The sequence below is a fragment of the Notothenia rossii genome, assembly GCF_949606895.1.
Source record: "Notothenia rossii genome assembly, chromosome: 10".
NCBI classification, from domain to species: Eukaryota; Metazoa; Chordata; class Actinopteri; order Perciformes; family Nototheniidae; genus Notothenia; species Notothenia rossii.
This window is the reverse complement of record NC_136908.1, coordinates 32,255,928-32,277,936: the sequence shown is the minus strand read 5'-3', so window position 1 is coordinate 32,277,936 and position 22,009 is coordinate 32,255,928. Positions and strand designations below refer to the sequence as shown.

Below are 22,009 nucleotides of genomic sequence, written 5' to 3'. Positions count from 1 at the left end.
CTGTGAAACACAGCTGGAGTCTTGTTAGTGATGTGGGCATTCTATGAGTGAACTAATGGTTCCATGTTTTATTTGATATTGTACTCCCCTTCCAACCAGAAAGGTGCCAAGTGTAATGAGCACAATCAACAATGCTATTCTGACTCTTATCCCTAGGGGACCCCACAATTGGTTTGGCTTTGTTCTTGTCATCATCTCTATTTTATCCCTGGTTGTGTCCGTTACAGAATTTAAATAATGAGTACAAAAATAACATAAAAAATTTGACTCTTTTTCAGATGTAAAACAAAAAATAGGTTTTCACATTAATGTACAATCTATAAAAATCTATAGACAATTTGTCTTTTGAGCTGTTTCTATCTTTATCTTATTTCTATTTATTGTTTTGTTCCAGCTCTGCCAAATCAGTCCTAACTCCCAATAATGTTCTGGAAGTTGCCAGTGAAGGGTGACAATGTGTGAGGTGGTGTCAATTTGCTCCTTTTTCTTTACCTTTAAACCGGAGCGCGTGTGAAGTTTGTTACAACTTTTCACGCTTCCGTCCACCGGGGATGAGCCCACTGTCTTTTGTGAACTTTCACCCTCACCCAATCACCTGGCCGAACAGGAGTCTCTTCTGGTTTCTAGTCTGGTATCTCTGTAGTTTTCCTAGCCTGCTGTGTAGACAAAACTTGCATAATATTACTCAGAGTTCTGACATATTCATCCACTTCTATTTGTCTAATATCTAAAACTGGACCACTCCCTCCTTGGAGAAGGCCCAAGCTTCGGCATACCTCTTGTTGTTATGAGACCTATTGTTGACTACATGTTATTATTTATTAACTACAACGTCACTGAAATCAACATATCTGTATAATCATGACACTCCCTCCTTTGAGCATAAAATGCTCAATTAATATTGCAATGATTACCCTATTCTGAACAGGACATGTAAAACCCATAACGTTGCATTAAATAAATATAACTTCTCCGTGTACCCACAAGGGGTACAAAAATATCATGATTTATGGTTTTCTGATGGTATAAATGCATATTCACAACAAAAAAAAAATCAGCAATTAGCACTTCTAATAGTTTACTTGTTTCAATGATGGCTTTTGTCATGGTATTATGCATCATCGTTGCTGCGAAAAACAATACCCCTGGTGTCGCTAATGCGTCTCAATAATTCTAGGATTAGAGGATTGGTTGACACTGCTGAACTAACATATGATAAAATAATCTTTCTCCAAACTGGAGGGAAAATATGAACTATTCTCACAGAGAGTGACCTGCATGAAGGGCTGGTGCCCCTCACTCAAATGAGATATTGCCTTACGCACTACACTATAAATCAGTAAAGTTACTCAAGAATAAATAAATAAAGACTGATTCTTGAAACTGTTGTAAAAACCCTACAACTTCTTCATCCAAGCTCTCAATCAGTGTTATGTTATTTAATCTGCAGCTCACGCCTTAAAACAGATACTTCAGACCGATTATACAATTGTGTTTATGAGAAAAATGTAATCTGACTCCATAAATCACATAATTGTTTGATTAAAAACTGCACTTCTGGCTAACAATAAATGAAGTTCCCCTTTAAACACAGCCCCGGTCTTCTGACGGGGTCTATCTATGTACTGGCTGGAAAATGTTGAGCCAGTCTCTGTCGCTCCGTCACTGTTCTCCCGCTAACAGTCACTCTCTAGTTCAGCTGGGTTCTTGTTGACTTCTTCACTGGTTTGAGACAAGCGACCCTATCGGACACCTCCCTTTGTAGCCAGACTTCACCACAGCAGAATGGAGTTTCTATTTTCAGGTCTGGACAGCTTCACGTCAGGTGTATCGCCGCCCCTTGAATATTTTGGGTGGAAGCCCGTCTTCTTGACCTCACTAGTTGTGTGGACACAATAGTTTTCTGTTTGGGGGAACAACATCACTCGTAATGTATTTTCCTTCTCATAATTACAAAAATAGTCTGCTAAATGTTCTACTCTGCTACTTCTAATCTGTGGATGCTCTGTGTAAATGCAATATTCTACTCACTATCTTTTAAATAACATTCAACCTCTCCCTCCTGTGGTGACATATGTGGCTCTATGTAGCTGGATTTCAAAATACTCTAGTGCTGAAGATGCATCACCTGATGGTCTGGTCCTCTAAGCTTCCTCATTGTTGTGGTTGATACCAGGCTGTCTGTGGCATTTGGTTCATGTTTGGAAATCCTGTACGTCTTTGACATCTCTGGGTTGCTTGGTATTTCATATCGTGGTAAATGAGATGTTGTCTCCATTCTTCAATGGGTATAGCATCTAATGCCACCACATCTCCCAGGCTTGCCTGCACTGATTGGGGAAGGGCGTTAATGACTGCGTTCTTCCACAGCATTACGACAGACGGTGAAACGTCATGTCGTTCTCCAGTGCAGTCCTCCCACACTCCTTCACATCTCTTCAGGAAGGCATACATGTCTTCCCCCGGTTCTTTTCTCAGGCTGTTGAGGGCATGTAAACTCTGTGTTGTTGGGTAGATTTGACGAATGGCAGCCCAATACCTCGACCTGACTTTGTTGAAGAAAATGTAATCTGGAGAGTTGGTGCATTTGGCCTTGGAATCCACTGCTCTTGCCTCTAGTCTTCCTTCTATCCGTCCAAGCAGTGCCCTCATGTCTCCCAAGCACAGGTGGTCTTGGACTGTGTATTTCTCCAGATCATTCACCCACTTCTGACCTCCTTGTGTAAGTGGAGGTAGTTTTGCCGCTAATGCTTCCATGTCTCTGTGAGTCCATGATTGGTATTTCAATCCTCCTTCTCCAGCCGCTATCACCGGTAGCGTGAGTGTTGAGCAGTTCTTGAGTCTTCCAGCTTCAGTTACGGTTGTGGTGTCTGGAGAACCTTCGCCTTCTCTTCTCTTGAGTTGTGCTTCCATACGTTTGCTGAGTTCTTCCATCTTTCTGTTGAGCTCCTCTTCCATTCTTATGCCTAGTTCTTCCAATCTTCTGTTGAGCTCACCAGATAGGAGTCTTACCTCATACTCCAAGTCTTTGACACGTGTAGCTGTGGGGAGACCGTCCAACTCCAATACTCCTCCTAAAACACCTAGAGTTGGAGCTTGTATTGGGGGTTGAAAGAAACTGTATTCTTCTGTCATGTAGGGAGGAGGCGCATCTGTCAGGCTTGGAAGGAGCTTTGAAGGTTGGATTACTGGAGCTTCTTCTGTCTTTTCTTTCTTATCTTCCTTTGCTGTGAGCACTGCTTCTTGAGCCACATACATGCCGTTCGTTGATTCTTGGCTGACATATTTTAGATGGAGTACCAGACTTGTAACTCTAGATTTTATTTTTTCAGCTCTGTTTATAGCGCTTTTAGCAGGTCCATACCAAGGGGTTTGTCCGGCTTTGATCCATGCTTGTTGTTCTCGCAGGTATTTTCAATTTTCATGGTCAATTACTGCTTTTCTATGGGCTTTCGTTGGTGTTGGTTGATCATCAGCTGGATACAGTCCTCTCGTTTGCCATTGTTCCAACAGTTTATCCATGTGGTTCCATGTCTTTTGTCTAAGATTTGGAACTGTTAAGCATCTGATCTGATTTGTATCCTTCCCTTGATATCTGCTGTTGAGCCTGGCCCTGCGTCTAGTCTCAACTTAGTTTGTTTTGGTGACATGTTCTCTAATTATTTATGAACTTATCAAAGATGAAGCACTAATCTTCTGACTAGCACCTTCGTTGCTGTTCGTCCGAACTTTAAATCTTTTTTTTTTTTTTTTGCTCAAGGTTTTATAAAATATGTTTTAATTATAGATTTATTTATTTTTTTAAGTTTAAGGTAAAATATTAATAAAGTTAATTAAGGCGAGACACTACAGGTGAATAGGGTAATTTTTTTAACTTAAAGATATCAGCTAGAAATTTCTCCAGTTAATTACTTACAATAAGGCAATTGTTTTTTGTATTACAAGTTTTCAGAAATAGCATGTTTAAATATGCAAATTAGCCATAATCTCATTAAATATGCGCATATTTTAACACATTTCAGGAAACTAATTTTTTTTATTGGATAAAGCCAGGTTCAAAATTCTTGTTTCATTTTGTTGTCATATTAGAATTGAAGGCTTTTACAGAAGGGATTTTTTATATCTCTTTTTATCACTAAATAAATCAGAAAATACTGTCAACAGCCCTAAAATATCAATTTTCGCCATGTTTTTAGGTATAAAATGTTATATAATTCAGGCTATGAATGATAAATGAACAAACCCTTCTGTAAAAGCCTTCAGAATATGGATAGGAATATAACTGGAAGGTTTGGTGTGTCTACGTGCTACTGAAGTGGACATTTTGTGCTCAGAGTAGGAGAAAAAACTCATTTTGAGAAAACGACCTTTAAAGATATGTATTGTCAAATTCCATATTTTTTTTATTGGAAGACACTATTTTCAGACACAATATCTAATCTAATACTTACAACAACAACAACAATATAGAACATATAAAACACAATACAACTGAAAACTGAGTAACACAGTATGTACCTGATGAACAAAACCACAGTAACACACACACACTACGACCACAGTAACACACGCACTGCAGAACTGCCACCCTAGTCCATGCCTGCTTCATAAGTAGGCCCCTCCTGCATCTCCTGCTGATGTCTTTTCACCTTTTTTGCTGTGCTTAGACTCTTGCGCCTATATTTCAAACTAGCAGATGTAATGGCCTCAGCTTTTGAAATTCTCAGCAAATCACTTTGTCTCATTGCGCTGACAGTAACAGCTGTGCTCTGGAGCCACAACTTCTCCATAACAGCCAGCATGGCAGAGGCACCTTCATTAAAGGTGGAGATGGCCATACTTGCAGCTGCCTCAACCCTGCTTTTCCCCACACAGACCGTTTTTGGACACCGCGCCCATATCACAGAGTTCAGGCACTCATTGGCATTTTGAGTACCTCCATGCTGCATTCTCTGGAGCAGGCTGTCACTTGACATGCGGTGGTACACAGGGATAAGCTTCTCCCCCACCTCTCGCTTTAAAAAGTTTCCAGCATGTTCTTTGTGGCTACCAGGTGTTTCCCCATTATCCTCTGCTTTCCTATACCAACACCAGGAGGGATTGCACCTGGTGTGTAAGGGGCTGTCATCAGTAGACATGCCGTGGAGGAGACCTGCCCATATTTCTCCCTTCATTTTATCGATTGAACCCTGGTTGTTGAGAATTGCCCCCCTGTAATAATTTTGCAAAGTTTTGCATTTCTTTGCAGTCAGCTTCCCTACACCCTTCCCTCCTAACTTTTTCTGTGAACTCATTTTTCTGAGTGCTGTACCCATTCGCTTGTGGGCATGATTAATGCACTCTAATTTCACCACTTCATGCCCAGGGTATGGGTTCAGTGCAACCACCTCCCTAAATGCTGCGCTATCCCCATCTGACAACATCTCTGTGTACTGCACCTGGTGGCGATTCACAGACCTGGCCCACATCCTCTTGGCTGACTCCTGCTCCATTGCCTTGCTAGACCCTGCAAAGTTTCTTGCACAATCACTATGTGTCTGTCGCCAACTGTCATACTCCTCTTCTGTAATCTTTTGCTCTTGCTTGGCATTTCCCTTTAGAGCACAAGCATGGCAATAGGATGATAGGATTTCATAGTCTATCACCAATCCAGTAAGGATGTCAATGCACACACCGATCCCATAATGGGATGTGAAGCCTCGCTTTTGCCATGTGCCATCAAATGACACGCTGATGTTTATAACTGCCTCTGCATCCTCCCTCAGCAACTCTGCAACATCTGGGTCCACATCTGCATAAGCCTGCCTGACCTGCTCCCTTGTCATGTGAAGTGACTCCAGGCCTCTCTCTATTTCTGCCACTAATAAGAGAAAAAAATAAGTCAACTGAATGTCCTGATAAGTTATACTCTGAATTCAATAGTTCAAGTTTTCTTAGTCTCAATCCTGTTTCTATACCTGTCACTCTCTTGTCATGTCTCTGATAGGTTTTGAGATGAAGTGCAGGAATCCCCAACACTTTGCTTATTTTCTTCAGAGCTGCATAGCCCAAGCCTAACTCGTGCGCTAAGAGCACCATTCTCACATTCACATCAAAAGCAACATCCTTCCTGGTTTCGTCTTGAAGACGTGTAGATGTGTACACACTTTTGCGGTACCCACCATCACACAGACTGCACTCTAAAATTAAGCTGCTACAGAAACCATGGTTTTGCGGATCGATGTTAACTTTGAGCCCTGTCCCTGCGCAATTTGGGCAAATCAACCCACTGAGCAGTTCATTCAGCCGCGCTACATGTATTATCAGCCACTGCTGTGTGGCGCTATCTAAACCCTCCTGCTCTTTGGGTGACAGCTTGCGCATTGACGCACTAAGTGAAGGTTTTTCAGGTTCGGGGTCATTTGTTTTGTCTGCTACCTTGCTACGTGCAAGTGACAATTGTTGTCCTCTTCTCTTTGAACGATTTTTTCGCGGATGTTTCGGCATTTTGAGATTAAAATTTTCAGCGCAAATATAAACAAGGAAGTGTCATGGCGCACCACGTGACGCATCTGAACGAATCACGTTGTCAGAAATTGACACCAGCCAATAAGATTCCGTTCTTTGGTCAGATGACCCCTTTGTACTTTCACGATTGGTTGCTGATACAAAGGAAATGACCATATTTGGATCCGATGAGATTGTGCAGGAGAACCTGAGCTTTCCAACGGTACCTCTCATGACATGGAGCAAACAGCGGTCACGGCACTTTATGTTACGTTAGATTGCTAACTTTTGGTGAATTTAGGAGAAATCTACCGACGGAAATAGACAAATTATAGTAAAATAAACACCTAAATGTGTATTTTGTACGTTTTCCTTCCAAAAGCCTGAAAGAAAACATCTTATTGAATCAAAATAGCACAAAATCTCCAAATTGACATGGGCATGAAAAACGATGTTTTTGCCTGCCGTGTCTCGCCTTAATATATAAAAATGTGCAAAATTAAAATATGAAATGTTAAAATAAAGTTGTACCGTGTATGGTTTTGACTTTGAAATATGAATTTGGTTCAAATCCAAATCTCCTGTGTACAGTGCATACCGAAATGTATGAAATTATGCTAATGTCACCACTTGTGTTAGCTTCAATAAATTGGTGTTTGAAAAAGTATTATGTAAAGTTTCTTCTCTTATAATTAGAAACCACTTGCAATTCTGCCTTGGCGATCAAGCATGTGTTTATTTATAACACTTAAAATTATACTTCACAATGTTATGGTGTTTCTTCTATTTGGGTAATAATTCTGTACTACCACCAGAGTACGCTATTTTAATTTCCAGCTTAATCCACTAGGGCAGGGGTCGGCAACCCGCGGCCCTCGGGCCGCATGCGGCCCTTTAAGCCCTCTGCTCTGGCTCCCTTGAGTTTAGACAAAAATAAGAAGGAGATTAAATAAAAGTATTTTTAGGACTATTTATATTTTGTTGCATGGTTGAAAATGTTTCGTATCTTGTATTTTGAGGTGATACTGTGACACATAAATACAAAACAAAACGGTTTTAATTAGGTCAACTCAAATATGCGTCACATCCTGCTACGGTCCCGCGCGAGCGCCTTTTCTTGGAGGCGAATAACCTGACCCCCAGCTCTATGAGCGAACTATGGATAAATCATAGAAAAGTACCGGAGGAACACAGGATTTAATTCTGTGTGGACAGAGTTATCTGCTTTCACAGCAAACGATGCTGGTTTACCGGTATGTTTGATACGTAGAGAGAAGTTGTCAAAGGTGCTGCAGCCTTTACGTATCGAGGAACAACACGGGAGAGGAAGACAGCTGACGATCTTCAGTCATAATTCAATGGGGTATGTAATTTATTTCAGAAAACAGTTTTTGTTATATTCCATGGAATGCTCTTAACGTCCCGATAGCACTGAATATATTAAATGCTTTGACAATAAATACATAAACAAATTAATCTGCGGAAGCCGTAGCGCTGTAAAAAGCACGACCAATCATCTGAGCCGGCTAAAGTAACTGGATGGCCTACCTGCCTGTCAGCCTTCCATCTGTGCACACATTTATCTCGTGCCCTCATTGGTCATGTGCGCGTTCGTGTGTGTTGGAGGAGGGACTCTGTAAGAAAGTCTGAAGGAAGAGGCCTATTTGTTCCGGTTGTGTATTTTCAAATTCTAGCGCACTCGAGCTGGTTTCTCCATTCTTACCTACCCTACCTTTAACTCTTTTTAGGGTGCAGCTATCTGTTTTATTTATTTCAAAGTCGGCCCATTTTAATAATATTTTTTTTCCTTCAAATGTGCAGATGACTCCTCAAGTGCTGTGTTTAATTTATTTTAAAGTAGTCCTGTGTATTATTTGTAATTCTCCTTATAGGAGTTCTTTGTTTCTTATTAGAGGTTAACAGTTTTATATAATGTAATAAATAGCCTAATAAATACAACTTTATTAGCTATCAAGCTATGAAATATGTTTTGCGGCTCCAGACAAAAAAATGTTTGGGAAAAAGGAGCAAAATGGCTCTTTTGGTCAAAAAGGTTGCAGACCCCTGCACTAGGGAATAGCTGTTGCAAAACTGACTCGTTTTTAACAAGGAGAAACTTAGTTTCCTTAAAAATATCTTTAAAATAGGAAGAACATTACACTATGGTTAAACAACACAGCACATAACCGCCAAAACACATTTGCAAACAAGAATATTCACAAAACCGCCAATACACATTTACCAGCAGAAGTACTGCCAATAGTTCTAACTCTAACAAGAAGTATGATGTTCTTTAGAAGATGGAATGCCTAGCCTCAGTGTGTTAAAGCAAACAGAGTACTCCAATTAGCATTTCATGAAATGGCGACTGCCGTGTGGCTCACTGTGAACATGAGGTCAAGACAAGATGGCAACTGGTTTTCCAACCTTTGACCTGAAGAACAAAGGGATTTGAGAAAACACCTGGAGTTGAAATAATGGTGAGGTGATATTTTGTCTAGTAAATTCAACACACAACACTGTAGTTTAAAATAACATTTCTATTTAGTTTACAATGATAAATGGGCCTTATACCCTTACGTCATAGCCCTCTACCCATGTACGTAAGTGTTTTGACTTTAAGAGCCAGTATGGTCATCTCTTCTGTTTAAACACGCTATTTATGGGACAAAATGGGACGCTATCCAAACACAATCAGAAGAATATCGTCTATCTAACGCACAAATGTCGCACTTCCTGCCGTAATCCACAACGCAATGTCTTTTTGAAAACAGAAATAAAGTAACCACTGAAAGCTTCAAACTCCTCAGGCCTTTTCCTTGAAAAAGGACTTTTTTTAAAACAGCCTCACACTGTTGTTAACACAAAACACTCACTCCAATAACCTTAGCTTCAAACTTTGGCTGTGTCTTTGCCTCAAGCAGTCCCGACTGCTTAATGGCCTAAAACGATTCACGTAAAACGTAAAACGCAACAAAAGACACCTATATAAGTGATTGGCCTCTAGCCGACATGTAATAACAGACAAACGAATAGCATGCAGGGTTAAATAGAAAAAAAAGAAATTGAACTCACCCTGCCTGTAACAAAGCAACGCCACGTGGTAGGATACCAATGTTTACCAATTTAGGCTTGTTTTAACTTAAATTTAGGCAGTCTTTCTCAGGTGCCAACTTACCAGACAGACACACACTCCTATTGTTCACTATGTAATCTATTGAAGATTTTGAATAAACAGGTACTTCTTTACCTTTCTGTTTGGGCCCGAGTGTATGTCTGCCAGCATTGTTCAAGCTCCTTTGAAAACTGCAACTGCTCTCCCGCTGAAACGAGATCACGTCCGGGTCCCAATTGTTAAATATGTTCTTTATTCTCGCGTCCAGGAGAGAAGCTTTAAAATGAGACTAAATGGAGTCTCTGAAAAGATTCAAATGGGATACTTTAATTAAAAAAGGCGCGGTAGTGTTACAGACAGAATATTGTTCCGGCAGAAAACAGCTGTGATCTGGCTCTCCTGAGCAAGAAGAGAAGCGCGAATCCCCCGTTCGGTGCCGTTATATATCCTCTGCTGGCTCCTCCCCGCCAGCCGGCTCGCCTCGCCTCTAATGTCCGTTGTTGCATTTAAACAGAGGATTGGTACTTTTCACCTTCAACATATGCTTAACACGCCTTTTCTCCTCATATTCTCTCTCATCACTTTTCATGTAACACATTCTAAACGCTGTAATCAATACTCTAAAACATACAGAAAATACTTCACGGCTGGTTTGGTTTCCGGATGTTGTCACATGCTACTCTCGTCTGTAAACAATAATGTATTCAAATAAACTGTACTTTCATTTAATATTCAGCATGGTAGTATCTCGACATCTATAGTTGTAGTGTTAAATCAGTAGGTTTCGGTTTGCACCACTCCATGTCATTTCGCTACTCAATTCAGCTCTTTAGGAAATCGTATATTAGCCACATGCTAAATGCTAACCGTAGATGAAGGATTTTCAGAATAAAAGCTTAACTGCTTGTGCACAAGAATTTCTGGTTTTTCAGTATAAAAGAGTGTTTAAACTGACGGTATGTTTAAGCTACATTAAACCATCAAAACATTGATTTTAATTTCTAACACTGCTACACTAATTATAATAGTTATATTTCTTAATTAATTAAGATAAGATATTACTGTATTGATCCCAATTTGGGAAATGTTTGTGTTGCAGCAGCATAAGAAGAAAAATAAAATATATGTTATTATATAAAAAAGTATGTGAGGGATGGAATATTAAATTGAATATAAATGTAAAATATACATGTGATTTTACGTCCAAGAGAAGCTATGGAGCAGAGAGTTCTCTGCCAGCCAGAGGTGATTTGTTATTAGTTCAATATGTCAAACTGATTTCCCAGACTACAATCTTTAGTTACATGGTGAAACGTTATGCTGCTTGTACTAATTAGACTTATCATATAAGCCACACAGGTTTTAATAGGATGTATTCATTATCTTTACTTATGTTGCGGTCTTTTCAGCAGCGCCATCTCTAAAACGGCGATACAGTCACTACCCATCATTTACATTTCACCGTGACATGGACAAAAATGTAACGTCAGCTTACCTCATGGCACGAATCCAGACTACCCTTTGGAAAACATTGTCCGGGAAACGATAGAACAAGCACGTTTCATGCGAAGACCTGTGGCTGCAACCGGGAGCAAAGCAACAAACCATTGCGTAGCTAACTAGTAGCGCTAGCTTTAGCTAACGTTAGCTAACGAAACGAACTGCCGAGTAAAATTGGAAAACACTGGTAATTAATTATTCTATAATTTGTAAAACTACTGTGTTAAAAAGGACAATTTCAAAAATACAGATTCTAGTTGTCAGATATAGATGTACAGATACTAAAGATAGGCAGGTACTTGCTTTCAAGCAGAACACAGGGGAAAACAAACTTAGCGGGAGTGTTTACGTGTTCTGCGTAATGACGTACAACCGCCTCGACAATTTATGTCATCCTATTCAGCCACTCGGTAACAACCATTGTTTTCAGACACGTAAACTCTTTAAAGATCCCCAGTGGGGTCACTGCTGATGTATTTAATGTCGTAGAACAAAACGTGACTTATCTCTTAAATTTGTGTCAACCACAGACCTTATTTCGAGCTATTTTCCAAAACCCTATGGAAAAAATGCATTGCTTTTTGAGGAAGGAACTGGAAGTGCTAAAAATGCTAACTTACTTCCTGGTTTTACGACGCATCACTGCGGTTCTCTATTGGGGAGAGATATATTTTAGAGTGTTAAATATGGCTCTTTTACATCACAAATCTGCTGAATGCAGTATGGCAGAGCTAGATTTAATTTTGGCTCCCATGACGCAGCTTTCTATCGATGAAAAACACTACACAGAGGTCCTTCCGTTGTCTGCCATTACAGATGAAGGACCCATTGAATTTTTCATTCCCGGGGACGGGGATAAATACCTCGATATGAATAACACCTTGATGCATCTCAGGATCAAAATAACCAACGCCATTGGGACTAATCTGGCAGCTGATGCCCCCGTGGCCCTCGTCAATTATCCACTGACTACAATTTTTAACCAATGCGACGTTATTCTAGGGGACAGGCTGATTTCTCAGTCCAGCTCGACTCATCCTTACAGAGCGATGATTGAAACGCTATTGAATTACTCTGATTCTACTTTAAAAACTCAGTTCACTGCCGGTTTATTTTATAAAGACACCGCGGGAGCTATGAACTCCATAGTGATCGCCAATGGCCCTAACAAGGGTCTAGTAAAGAGAGCTGTATTCACAGCTGAATCTCGAGAACTCCATCTAATGGGGGCCCTACACACCGATATATTTTTCAGCGAGAGGCTTCTCCTGAACTCTGTAGATTTGAGAATCAAGCTCACCAGATCTAACGATGCGTTTACTCTGATGTGTGCAAATGATTCGACATACCGTCTAAAAATACTGGGGGCCTCCTTTTTTATTAAGAAAGCCACCATCTTCCCTGCTGTGCGTTTAGGTCATGCTGCGGCTCTGATGAGAGGGAACACCCTCTATCCTTTATCTCGCGTGAATATCAAAACATACAGCATCCCGGTGAATTCCAGAATATGCACCCAAGAAAATCTCTTTCTGGGTAATATGCCTAAATACATAGTATTGGGTATGGTAAATCACGAAGCCTTCACCGGAAGGAGAACGCTTTCACCTTTTAATTTCCTTCATGGCTTTGTGTCAGGACGGTAGGCAAATAGGCCTACCGGCCAAAGCATTCCAACCTCAATTTAACCAGGGGTCTTCAGTCAGAGAGTTTTACAACATGTTTACGGCTACAGGGAGACACATGAAAGACTTACCTCTGTGTATCGACCGAGAGGATTTCGAACAAGGATACTCATTATTCGTATTTAATCTCACTGCAGGGGAAGATGCTGACGCATTGTCCCCTATTACAAGCGGTAGTTTAAGATTGGAAATGAGATTTCGAGTACCGCTACCACAGACTACCACTTTAATCGTATATTCTTGTTTTGATTCGATTCTGGAGATTAATTCAAAACGTCAAGTGTTGGTAGATTATTACTAAGAAGATATTACACCATGAATAATCATCAATTGGATAGTCTGCTACGTCATATGGTGGGAGACTCTTTTGGTGGGGTGTGGGCGTCAGATCAGCTACCCCGGGTAAAACAATTATTTAGATACCCTGTATACATGATTGTAAATACCCACCCCTCCCACATGCCGGGAGAACACTGGCTAGCAGTGAGCTTAGAGGAGGACGATGTGGGAACTTTTTTTGATTCTTTTGGCTTTCCTCCCGATTTTAGTCATTACCCCAAAAGCATCCTCCAATTTCTAGAAAAACAATGTAAAACTATTTTACACCACAATCAACAGCTTCAGAATGTCATGTCTACAGCCTGTGGTCAGCATTGTGTTTTCTACCTATGTAAAAGAGCGTCTGGGTTGTCTTACGAAAATGTGTCGTCTCTGTATCAAGATGATGTGATAAAAAAATGATGCTGCTGTAACTAATTTTGTGAAAAAATACCAACGGTGTGAGAGACGTCATAAAGACACTCATTTTAACCACATTGTTTGCTCTCTACAAATGTTTAAAGATTGTTACAAAATTTAGAAAATAAAAAATAAAAAGGTCTGAAGACAAAATTAATTCAGGTGACTCTGTCTTTTATTGAAAACAAAAATAGAATACAACTTTATGGGGTAAAATGTAACCAGCTGGGGCTTATTTTTCTATCTTTCCTTATTCTTTTCTTCTTAAGAGGGGCACTCTGAGGTTCTTCCGCATCTGCGGTGTCTAGGGTTCCTGACACCTCACGGCTGAGGGTCGTTGGAGATGACTTATTATTTCCTCTTCTTCTTCTTCTTTTGGGCATATTTTCTCCATATAGTTCGCCCTCTTTGACTACACGATATTGTTCACGAGCGTGTAGGTTTTGAAAAGCTGATAAAGGAATGTTGAGCTCATTCATACTATTTAAAAAAAAAAACAGCCTTTAGGCTCCTGGACATTTGTTTTATACAAGGACGACAGATGTCTAAATAAATCTAACATGTGTGAACCTTTTACAGCTGTAGCCTTTTCTACAAATTCCCCCGTGGGGGTCCATCCATCTGTACTCGTGATTAATTTACTCATAATGTACTCTGCATTCTTACGGTAATGCTTAGGGAGGTGTTGAAGTACCTCGTTCTTTATTTTATCATTGGACATGTCATCCTTTTCTTCTCCTTTTACCAACCCCGTGTCTTCGGGTAGAGTTAAAGCAATATGTCGTTCCTCCTTCCCGTCTTGTTTGAGTAAGTTGAGATATAGCTGCAGCAAGCCGTTGTATTTTCTTATTTTTTCATAAGAGGGTCCTGTTTCGTTTAACACCGCTCTCATTTTTTCATCCAGAGCATCTTCGGCAGTGCGTCTCATTGTTTCCTTACTATGGGGGTTAGTTACACCCGCCTGATTGAGTTGATTAAACTGGTGAGGTGATAACAAAAACATCTTTTGACTCATGGTCGAATGAGTCCTCCTAAAAGCTGCGCTAAAACGGGAATCACAGCACCTAGCAGAGGCAGAAGAAAGCCTCCAGATTGCTTTCTTAAGGCCTTAAATTTAGTTTTAAAGTTGGCCTTTTTATTGGCCAAGAGTTTGATAATCTTCTTTTGTTTTTTCAGTTTGTTATACTGAGCACCAGATAGTGGAATGTTACCCTTTAGAAGATTTAAAGACAGCTCACAGAGTGATTGAAGAAAATCCGTGGAGCAATTCTTGAGTATATCCTTGCGCTTCGAGGGCTTGGCGTTACAAAAGGCCTTCAGCATCGGCATGTTTCGTTTTAAACGGGCTGACATACTGTTTCAAGTTTTCGGTTTTGGTACATAAACAACAATCCCGATCTAAGTCTGTAGATGTCTGGACAGCTGGGGGTCATGTCTACGATTAAATAACCGTGAGGTTCTTTGGTGGCGTCTTCAAAACTCTGTAGGAAAAATGATTTATTGCCAGGGTATATTTGCTGAGCAAGTATGTTCATCTGCAATCTGTCTCGGGGTTTTTTAAACAAGACCATGTAATTAGTATTCAAACTAATGGTACGACTATTTTTCCCCTGATGAAAAACATTCTGTGTAAGCATCATAACACTCATATTCCTGTGATGACGGTATTGGGTGAAAAGTCTGACTACTTCCGGATGCTCGGAGGCCTGAAATATAACATCGTCCAATATAATCAAATGACTCTGATTAGGAGGAAATAGAGATTCGTCTTCAAATGATTCAGGCAGACCTTTGATGAATTTCATATTTTTATTCTTTTCCTGCAGTTCTGCATACATGGGCTGGAAAGAAGTATAAATCCACACAATATTTTGAGGCTATACAATTTTGCAATACATTCTTGACAAAAAAAGTTTTTCCACACCCACTGGGACCAACTACTAAACAAGAAAAAGGAACACGTAGTCTGGGCTCAAAATCTATTTGGCTGGGTGAAAAAATGTTTGTCTCTTCATATTATTTCTCAATACCCAAAAGGCAGACGTCTCTTATCAAACACAACTCGGAACTTTTTGGTGAATGACACATTTCTCAAAACAAAACCCTCTTTATTCCGTACAATGTTGTGTTGCGGAGCCTCAATTACCCTCCCCCTCTCAGAGTTTTGAACGTAGCCTTCCACCAGATCTGTTAGACTGTCAAAGTTCACTTGTTCACAACATTCGTGAGTTTGTGTGATCCCTTTCACTCTCATCACAACCTTTTTCTGATTTTTGGTTTGGTAAGCATAACTTTTAGGGCCTGCTGAAACAAACTCTTCAATCGTGTCGCCCCCCAGTTCATCTGTCAGATCCCCCAGATAAACCCCCATGGGCAGTGGAGTCTCCCCCTGTCTTGTCACATAGATTATACTATCTGTGTCGTAGTAGAAAACTCTGTGCTGTAATTTCTCCAACTCACTGTATAGTTTCAGTCCGGCATACGCTGTGGTGAATGCTGCAATGAATATGTTATCTACCTTGTTGGGAGGAGAATAGCAATTTTCTCCGTAACACCACTGAACAAGAGCCGTCCTGTCGTTGAGGAATGAGAAATACTTAACCTTATGTTTAGCTGAAAACAAGAGGTTAAGAAATTCTTCTGTTTTGGTCACAATCTTAGTCTGAGTCAACTAAGCAAATTTGCCCCAGAAACTGTTGAGACATAGTTTTGACACTTGTCTTTTGGCTGGATTTGATTTGATTTGATCTGCATCCAGCAAGATCCCCTGATTAGCATGGTAGTCTGTCACATAATTTTTTCTGCTCTCATCATCTGCGGCCTCTGAAGGATAACCTGATGCTTCTTGTTTGCCCTTCAAAAATGTGTGTATATAGTCTACAAAAATGCTGTCGCTTTTGTTCTCAAAATGCCACACCTCTGTGATCTGAGTCAGCTTGTACCCCATATCCAGGGCTTTGTTGAACTCTGCGGTCACCCAAACTCCTGTCACTTGGTTGTTAAGCTCAGCCCATGTACGGCAGAGGGTGAACACTAGCTTGCCCGCTGCAGTTCTGTAGGGCAAGACTGGAAAGTAAAGGCCCTTGGGTGGGTTTACTGTGGCTCTGATCAATCCAAAATAACTCTGAGGATCTTTGAAATCTCGGAATATGATCTGGGGGTGTCCAAGTGGATATAGGCCTGTACAGTTTACAAAAGGATAGAGCGAGGTGAAATCACAATAGTGAACCAGGTCATCGGCCGCTGCCGTGTGCCTCAACTTCACTGCACGTGTCCTGCCCCCGTACAAAGCCTCCCTAGGGGTCAGTGGCTCTGGAGCTTTGTATTCCCTGAGGAAAGCCTGCAAATCCTGATTGGATTTGTTCATCTCACCCCACGTATGCTCCCGCATAACGATCACTTTGGCCCCGTGAACAGACTGTAGCTCATGCAGCTTTTCCTCACTAGCAGCATGGAGCTGCTCAAATGTGCCACCTGTCAAGGGGTTTTTCTCATGGCCCTTATAGCAAGATGGGCACCCGTGATAGAAACAACCAAGAAATTCCCATGCAATCTTTGCCCCCGCAACTTCAGCAAAACCGTCCATGACAAAACGACCCACTCGTTTCTCGCCCTCATTCAACGCATGCTGAATAAATATACCTTCGGCTCGGGCCACCCACTCCAGCCATTGAATACCTGCGTCCGAGTACGTTTTGTTTTCACGGCGGTAGTCGTCGGTTGGGGGAATTGCTAAGGTTTTGGGCGGTAGAAAGTTTGTTGTAAAAACTTTCATACACGCAGAAGCGATGGTCCCCTGACTAAAAGGATCCACTCCTGTCTCCTCGAGAAACCCTTTTCAAAATAAAGTGGCGCCCTGGGCAAGAATGTCAACATCGTTTTTACAGTAAAGCAATGCCTACTTTCGAAAATCAAAAGTACCTGTGCGTACCGTCTCATAACATGTGAAAAAGTCACTCTTTTCATCTGTTGTCATGCGCTCAATCCCATAACAGTGTGCTGGCGGGTAAGGTCCGATATAAGTCAGATTGGCCTCAGAGCTGAAACCGTGAGGGAAGTACCCCTTGATTTTATCTTCAAATCCCAAAGCTTTTGGCATTGCTGCTAAACACATAGAGAGATAAGACAGTGAGTTTATGTACTTTTGTCCGAAATCCTGGTCAGTAAAAGAGATCACTTTACTTCCTTGCATTATCAAAGAGGGTTTTAGCCCCTGCTCAATCATTGCATTGATAATGAGATAGCTGTCAAAACCCTTAGCATTGTGAGCGATGAAGGTTGCATTTTTGAATTTGGGGGCCCTAAAATGTGCCAGAAACTGCAGCGCACAGTCGGCACCCTCAGCGACCCAAATTTCACTTGCAAGGGTTTTTGTACACACCAAAAAAGGGGCATGTACACCTTCTGCCCTCACCATTGTCTCAAAATCATAAAACACAATGTTGTCATTGTGTTCTGTCTTTTTGGGTAACACTCCGATGTAACACAGATGTTTTTCAAACTCTCCTATAGAAGCAGAGGGTAATTTCTCGCCGCATGTTTTACATTTCTTCACCGCACACTTGTGTGTTTTATCTGCACTACTCTTGGGGGTGTAGTAAGAAAGTCGGCAATCTACACACTTTTTGTGTAAATCGCAGTTACTGGCAATGTCTGATGCTCTCTGTGTCTGTTTTTTATGTCGAGAGTTGCAGCCAACCGTACGGCACGTTTTGTTACAATCTTTACAAAAGATGGGTTTAAACTCTTCCCGAGTACATGAGGGGTCAAGGCAGATAAAACAATGACCAGTACAGGTGTGTGTCCACTTCGAGCTGTAGCCTGTATAACAATGTTCGCAGACATATGGAGAGCCTAAAACCCCCTTCAAGTTTTTAATCCCATAATAATGGTTTCTTGAAGAGGAACAAAAACAGTTTTGTCTCGTTTGGGGCCGTCTCTCTGGAATTTACAGAGGGCACGATCATTGTCGCCTCTGTAAAACACCACAATCTTGCATTTTAAACTCTCTTCGAATTTATCAATGTCGTTGAATGTAACAGCTGTCTGATCTGTCAAACTCACTCTCCTCTGAATCTCTATACTGCGTTCATAAGCTTCGCTATCAGTGATGTTGTTATGCAACAACATGGCTAAATGAATAGCAAAACACAGCTGGTTGGAAGGGTTCTGAACAACGTAAAGAAACCTCTTCTTCTTTCTGACAATTTCACTGTCCAACATTTTACTAGCCAATCGTTTCTCACCACCGCCACGGGGTGATTGAACAATTTGCACCACAAGCTCAAGATTGCTGTCTGCCATTACCTCCAAATTTGACTGCACTGCATTGAACAGGGCATCCTCAAAATCATTCAGATTATTAACACCATGGGCATTTAAAATGGCTGACACGTTAGCCTGTAGCTGTTCACCTTGCAGTTCAATCTGTACAAGATCTTCCCTCTCTGCCCGTGCAAAAGCCTCACGTAGCATAGCATTGCTCATCAGAACCCTATAATAGGCCGCAAAGTCTACGCCATCGTTAGGAGGAGTTAGGACTAGAGACTGACGCAGTTCTTTGTTATTGAATACAGGTCGAGAGAAAACACATGTTGAGGCCTTTCGGCTGGCGCCTCCACCATGTTGTAACGAGGGGGCTGGTGATTGTGAGTCACTCGGAATGTCATTCTGATCAACATGTCCACCACTTTGCATGGAGGAAACTGGTGATTCTGAGTCACTCGAAGTGTCACTAACATATCCACCATTTTGGACTGTGTAGACTGATGATTCAGAGTCACTCAGAGTGTCACTAATATATCCACCATCTTGCACAGTGGAAACTGGTAATGCGGCATTGGCTGAAGCTTTGCTATTTTGTCCATTCAGATGGAGTACATCGTCTGGGAGCTGATTTAAAAGCCCCCGGTTCTGCTAAGAGTCTAGTGCCCATTCCATCGCGTCATTTAATGCTGGAGAGATTGAGTTTGTTTCAGAGGAGGGGGAATGTACGCATGCAACAGTTGCTTCGTCATTTGATTCACTGATACTGCCTGAACACGGAGGATAAGACATGTCTCCAAAAGCGTATTCCTCCTCACTGCTTACCTCATGCATGTTTCGCATATCCTCAAGAAAAGACAGTTCTCTAGCTGTGAGGGGTTCTGCTTCTGAGGGGCTAGGAGATTCGTTTTCAGCTGAGCCTGCTATTTCACTGATATTGCCCGACCCGCGAGGAAATGACAGGTCTTCATACCTGTAATCCTCATCACTGCTTAGCTCACTTATGTTATGTATATCCCGAAGAAAAGACCTGTCTACATCTGTTAAATCATCCATGTTTTGACCGTTTATGAAATCATTCCCCCTCAAACAAAAACAAAACAAAAAAACAAACAAAAACAAAATCAAAAATAGATGTGGCACCACTGAAGAAACATTTCACACCGCTTCTACATTTATGGACATAAAGCCAACATACCATTCGGATACATCAGTAGCAGTTTACATGAGACCCGTCCAGCTTATTCAGTTGGTGTGACCGAAAAGTTGACCGCAACAGTAGCAGGGGTCCTCTTGATAATAGGGGATAGCTCTATAGAGAAAAAAAAAGACAGAGAAAAAAAAAAAAAAAAAAGAGGATAAGTATTTTTGAACACAGGATTATACATTTAACAAACAATTCATTTAGCGCTCATCTTATAAAATAACCATAAAAGGCATTTACCGGTATGATAACTCGTCAGGAGTGTGTCAGGGCATGAGTTCAATATCGACCTGATTCTCAAGCAGATTCTGTGTTGAGGGTCGACCCCCACCTGCTGAAGAGGGGCTGTGTCTGTCCGACTCGTTTGGGATGTGTATGAACCAGTCACGGGTTTTACACACTGAGATCAGACACGAGGGCTGGACGTGTGTGTAAAAACTCCAGAAAGGAGTCCTCTTGAGGGGTCGCTGCTGGCTAGCTCGCGCGGGGAATTCAACGCCTTTTAATAGAAATGAGTAAGTATATTAAAAACATTATTTTGGATACTTTACTCATAAAAAAAAAGCCAGTAAATACAACAACATCCAAGCCAAGCAACATTAAATAATTACATTCTATTATAAAATAAAAATAAAAAGTACTTACCAGTGTTTTTTTTTTCTTCCAAAAGAAAGAAAAAAAAGTTCAAATTCATCCATCAAAAAATGCATGGAAATGAAAAAGTGTATCCGAAAATAGTGACTTGTAACCCGGGTAGAGTCCCCTGTCAACTCCCCTGTTAATCCTCCAGAGTCACAAAAGTAACTTTTTTGAGAACCAGAGAAAAGGGGTGAAAATGAAAAAAAGTATCCAAATATAGTGCCTCATAACCCGGGTAGAGTCTATTAGCTTTGTTCGTTATTCTCACGTCCAGAAGAGAAGCTTAGGATAAATGAGACCAATGGAGTCTCTGGAATAAGGTTTAAATGGGTACTTTAATTAAAATGGCGGGGTAATGTTACAAGCAGAGATATGGTTCAGAGAGAAAAACAGATGTGTTCAAGGGCGCTGGAGAGCCAAAGAGAGAGAGCGAGAAACAGCACATCAGCTGTTTAAATATCCTCCGATGGCTCCTCCCCGTGTGCTGGTTGGCGCTGCTTAGGGCCGGCCCTCCACTCGTCTTCAATGTCCGTTGTTTCGCATAACAGAGGATTCAGACATTGTAAATTCAATATATAACTAAACAAGCCTTTTCTCCTCATATTGTCTTCCATGACTTTTCATTTATTGCATTTTAACAGCTGTAATCCATACTTTAATAATACTGGAAATACTTTACGGCAGTTATCATTTACGGTAGTCCCGGATGTTGTCATATGCTACCCACGTCTGTAAACAAAACTTATTAAAATGAACTGTACCTTCATTTAATATTCAGCAATAATAATATCTCAACGTCTATAGATGGAGTGTAAAAATCTGTAGGTTTCGGTGTGCAATACTCCGTGTCATTTCACTTCTATATTCACTTCTATAGGAAAAGGAATATTAGCCACATGCTAAATGCTAACCGGAGATGAAGGATTTTCAGAATAAAAGCTTGACATCAGAGATTGTGCGCGAGAACTTCTCGTTTTTCTGAATAAAACCGCATTCAAGCTGACGGTATGTTTAAACTAAATTATGCCATAAAACATTGATTTTAATTTCTAACAAGTCCCCTGTCAACTCCCCTGTCAATCCTCCAGAGTCACAAAAGTCAGAGTTCACCTTTTTTTTCTACCCAGGAATAAGTGTTTGAAACGTGGGGAAAGTGTTCCTGCAGCCCCTTAATAACTGTAATAATGATTAAAAATCATTTCTAGGGCAGAAAGTGTTTTAAAAGTGTCGGGAAAAGTGGTGTGAATAGAGGGAGAGTGGACCCAGAGAGCAGGAGGCAGAACATGGCTTTTCTACCCAGGAATAAGTGCTTGAAACGTGGGGAAAAGTGGTGTGAATAGAGGGAAAGTGGACCCAGAGAGCTCCATGCAGCAGATGGCT

The 22,009-nt window shown here is 40.9% G+C and overlaps 1 protein-coding gene across 1 annotated transcript; it reads right to left on the bottom strand.

The window, feature by feature from the left end:
* Nucleotides 1-15,341: 15,341 nt before the first annotated feature.
* Nucleotides 15,342-21,032, bottom strand: LOC307022453 (uncharacterized protein). The gene is made up of 3 exons (XM_079655262.1): nt 20,636-21,032; nt 20,231-20,489; nt 15,342-20,098 (listed from the first exon to the last, which is right to left on the bottom strand). Exon 3 carries the CDS (start codon nt 17,294-17,296, stop codon nt 16,193-16,195), a length of 1,104 nt encoding a protein of 367 aa, XP_079511388.1. The 5' UTR covers nt 17,297-20,098; nt 20,231-20,489; nt 20,636-21,032; the 3' UTR covers nt 15,342-16,192.
* Between the last annotated feature and the right edge of the window lie 977 nt (nt 21,033-22,009).

What these genes read in the sequence shown, in the direction of transcription:
- LOC307022453 (XM_079655262.1), bottom strand. Translation starts at nt 17,296, where the DNA reads ATGAAAGTTTTTACAACAAACTTTCTACCGCCCAAAACCTTAGCAATT.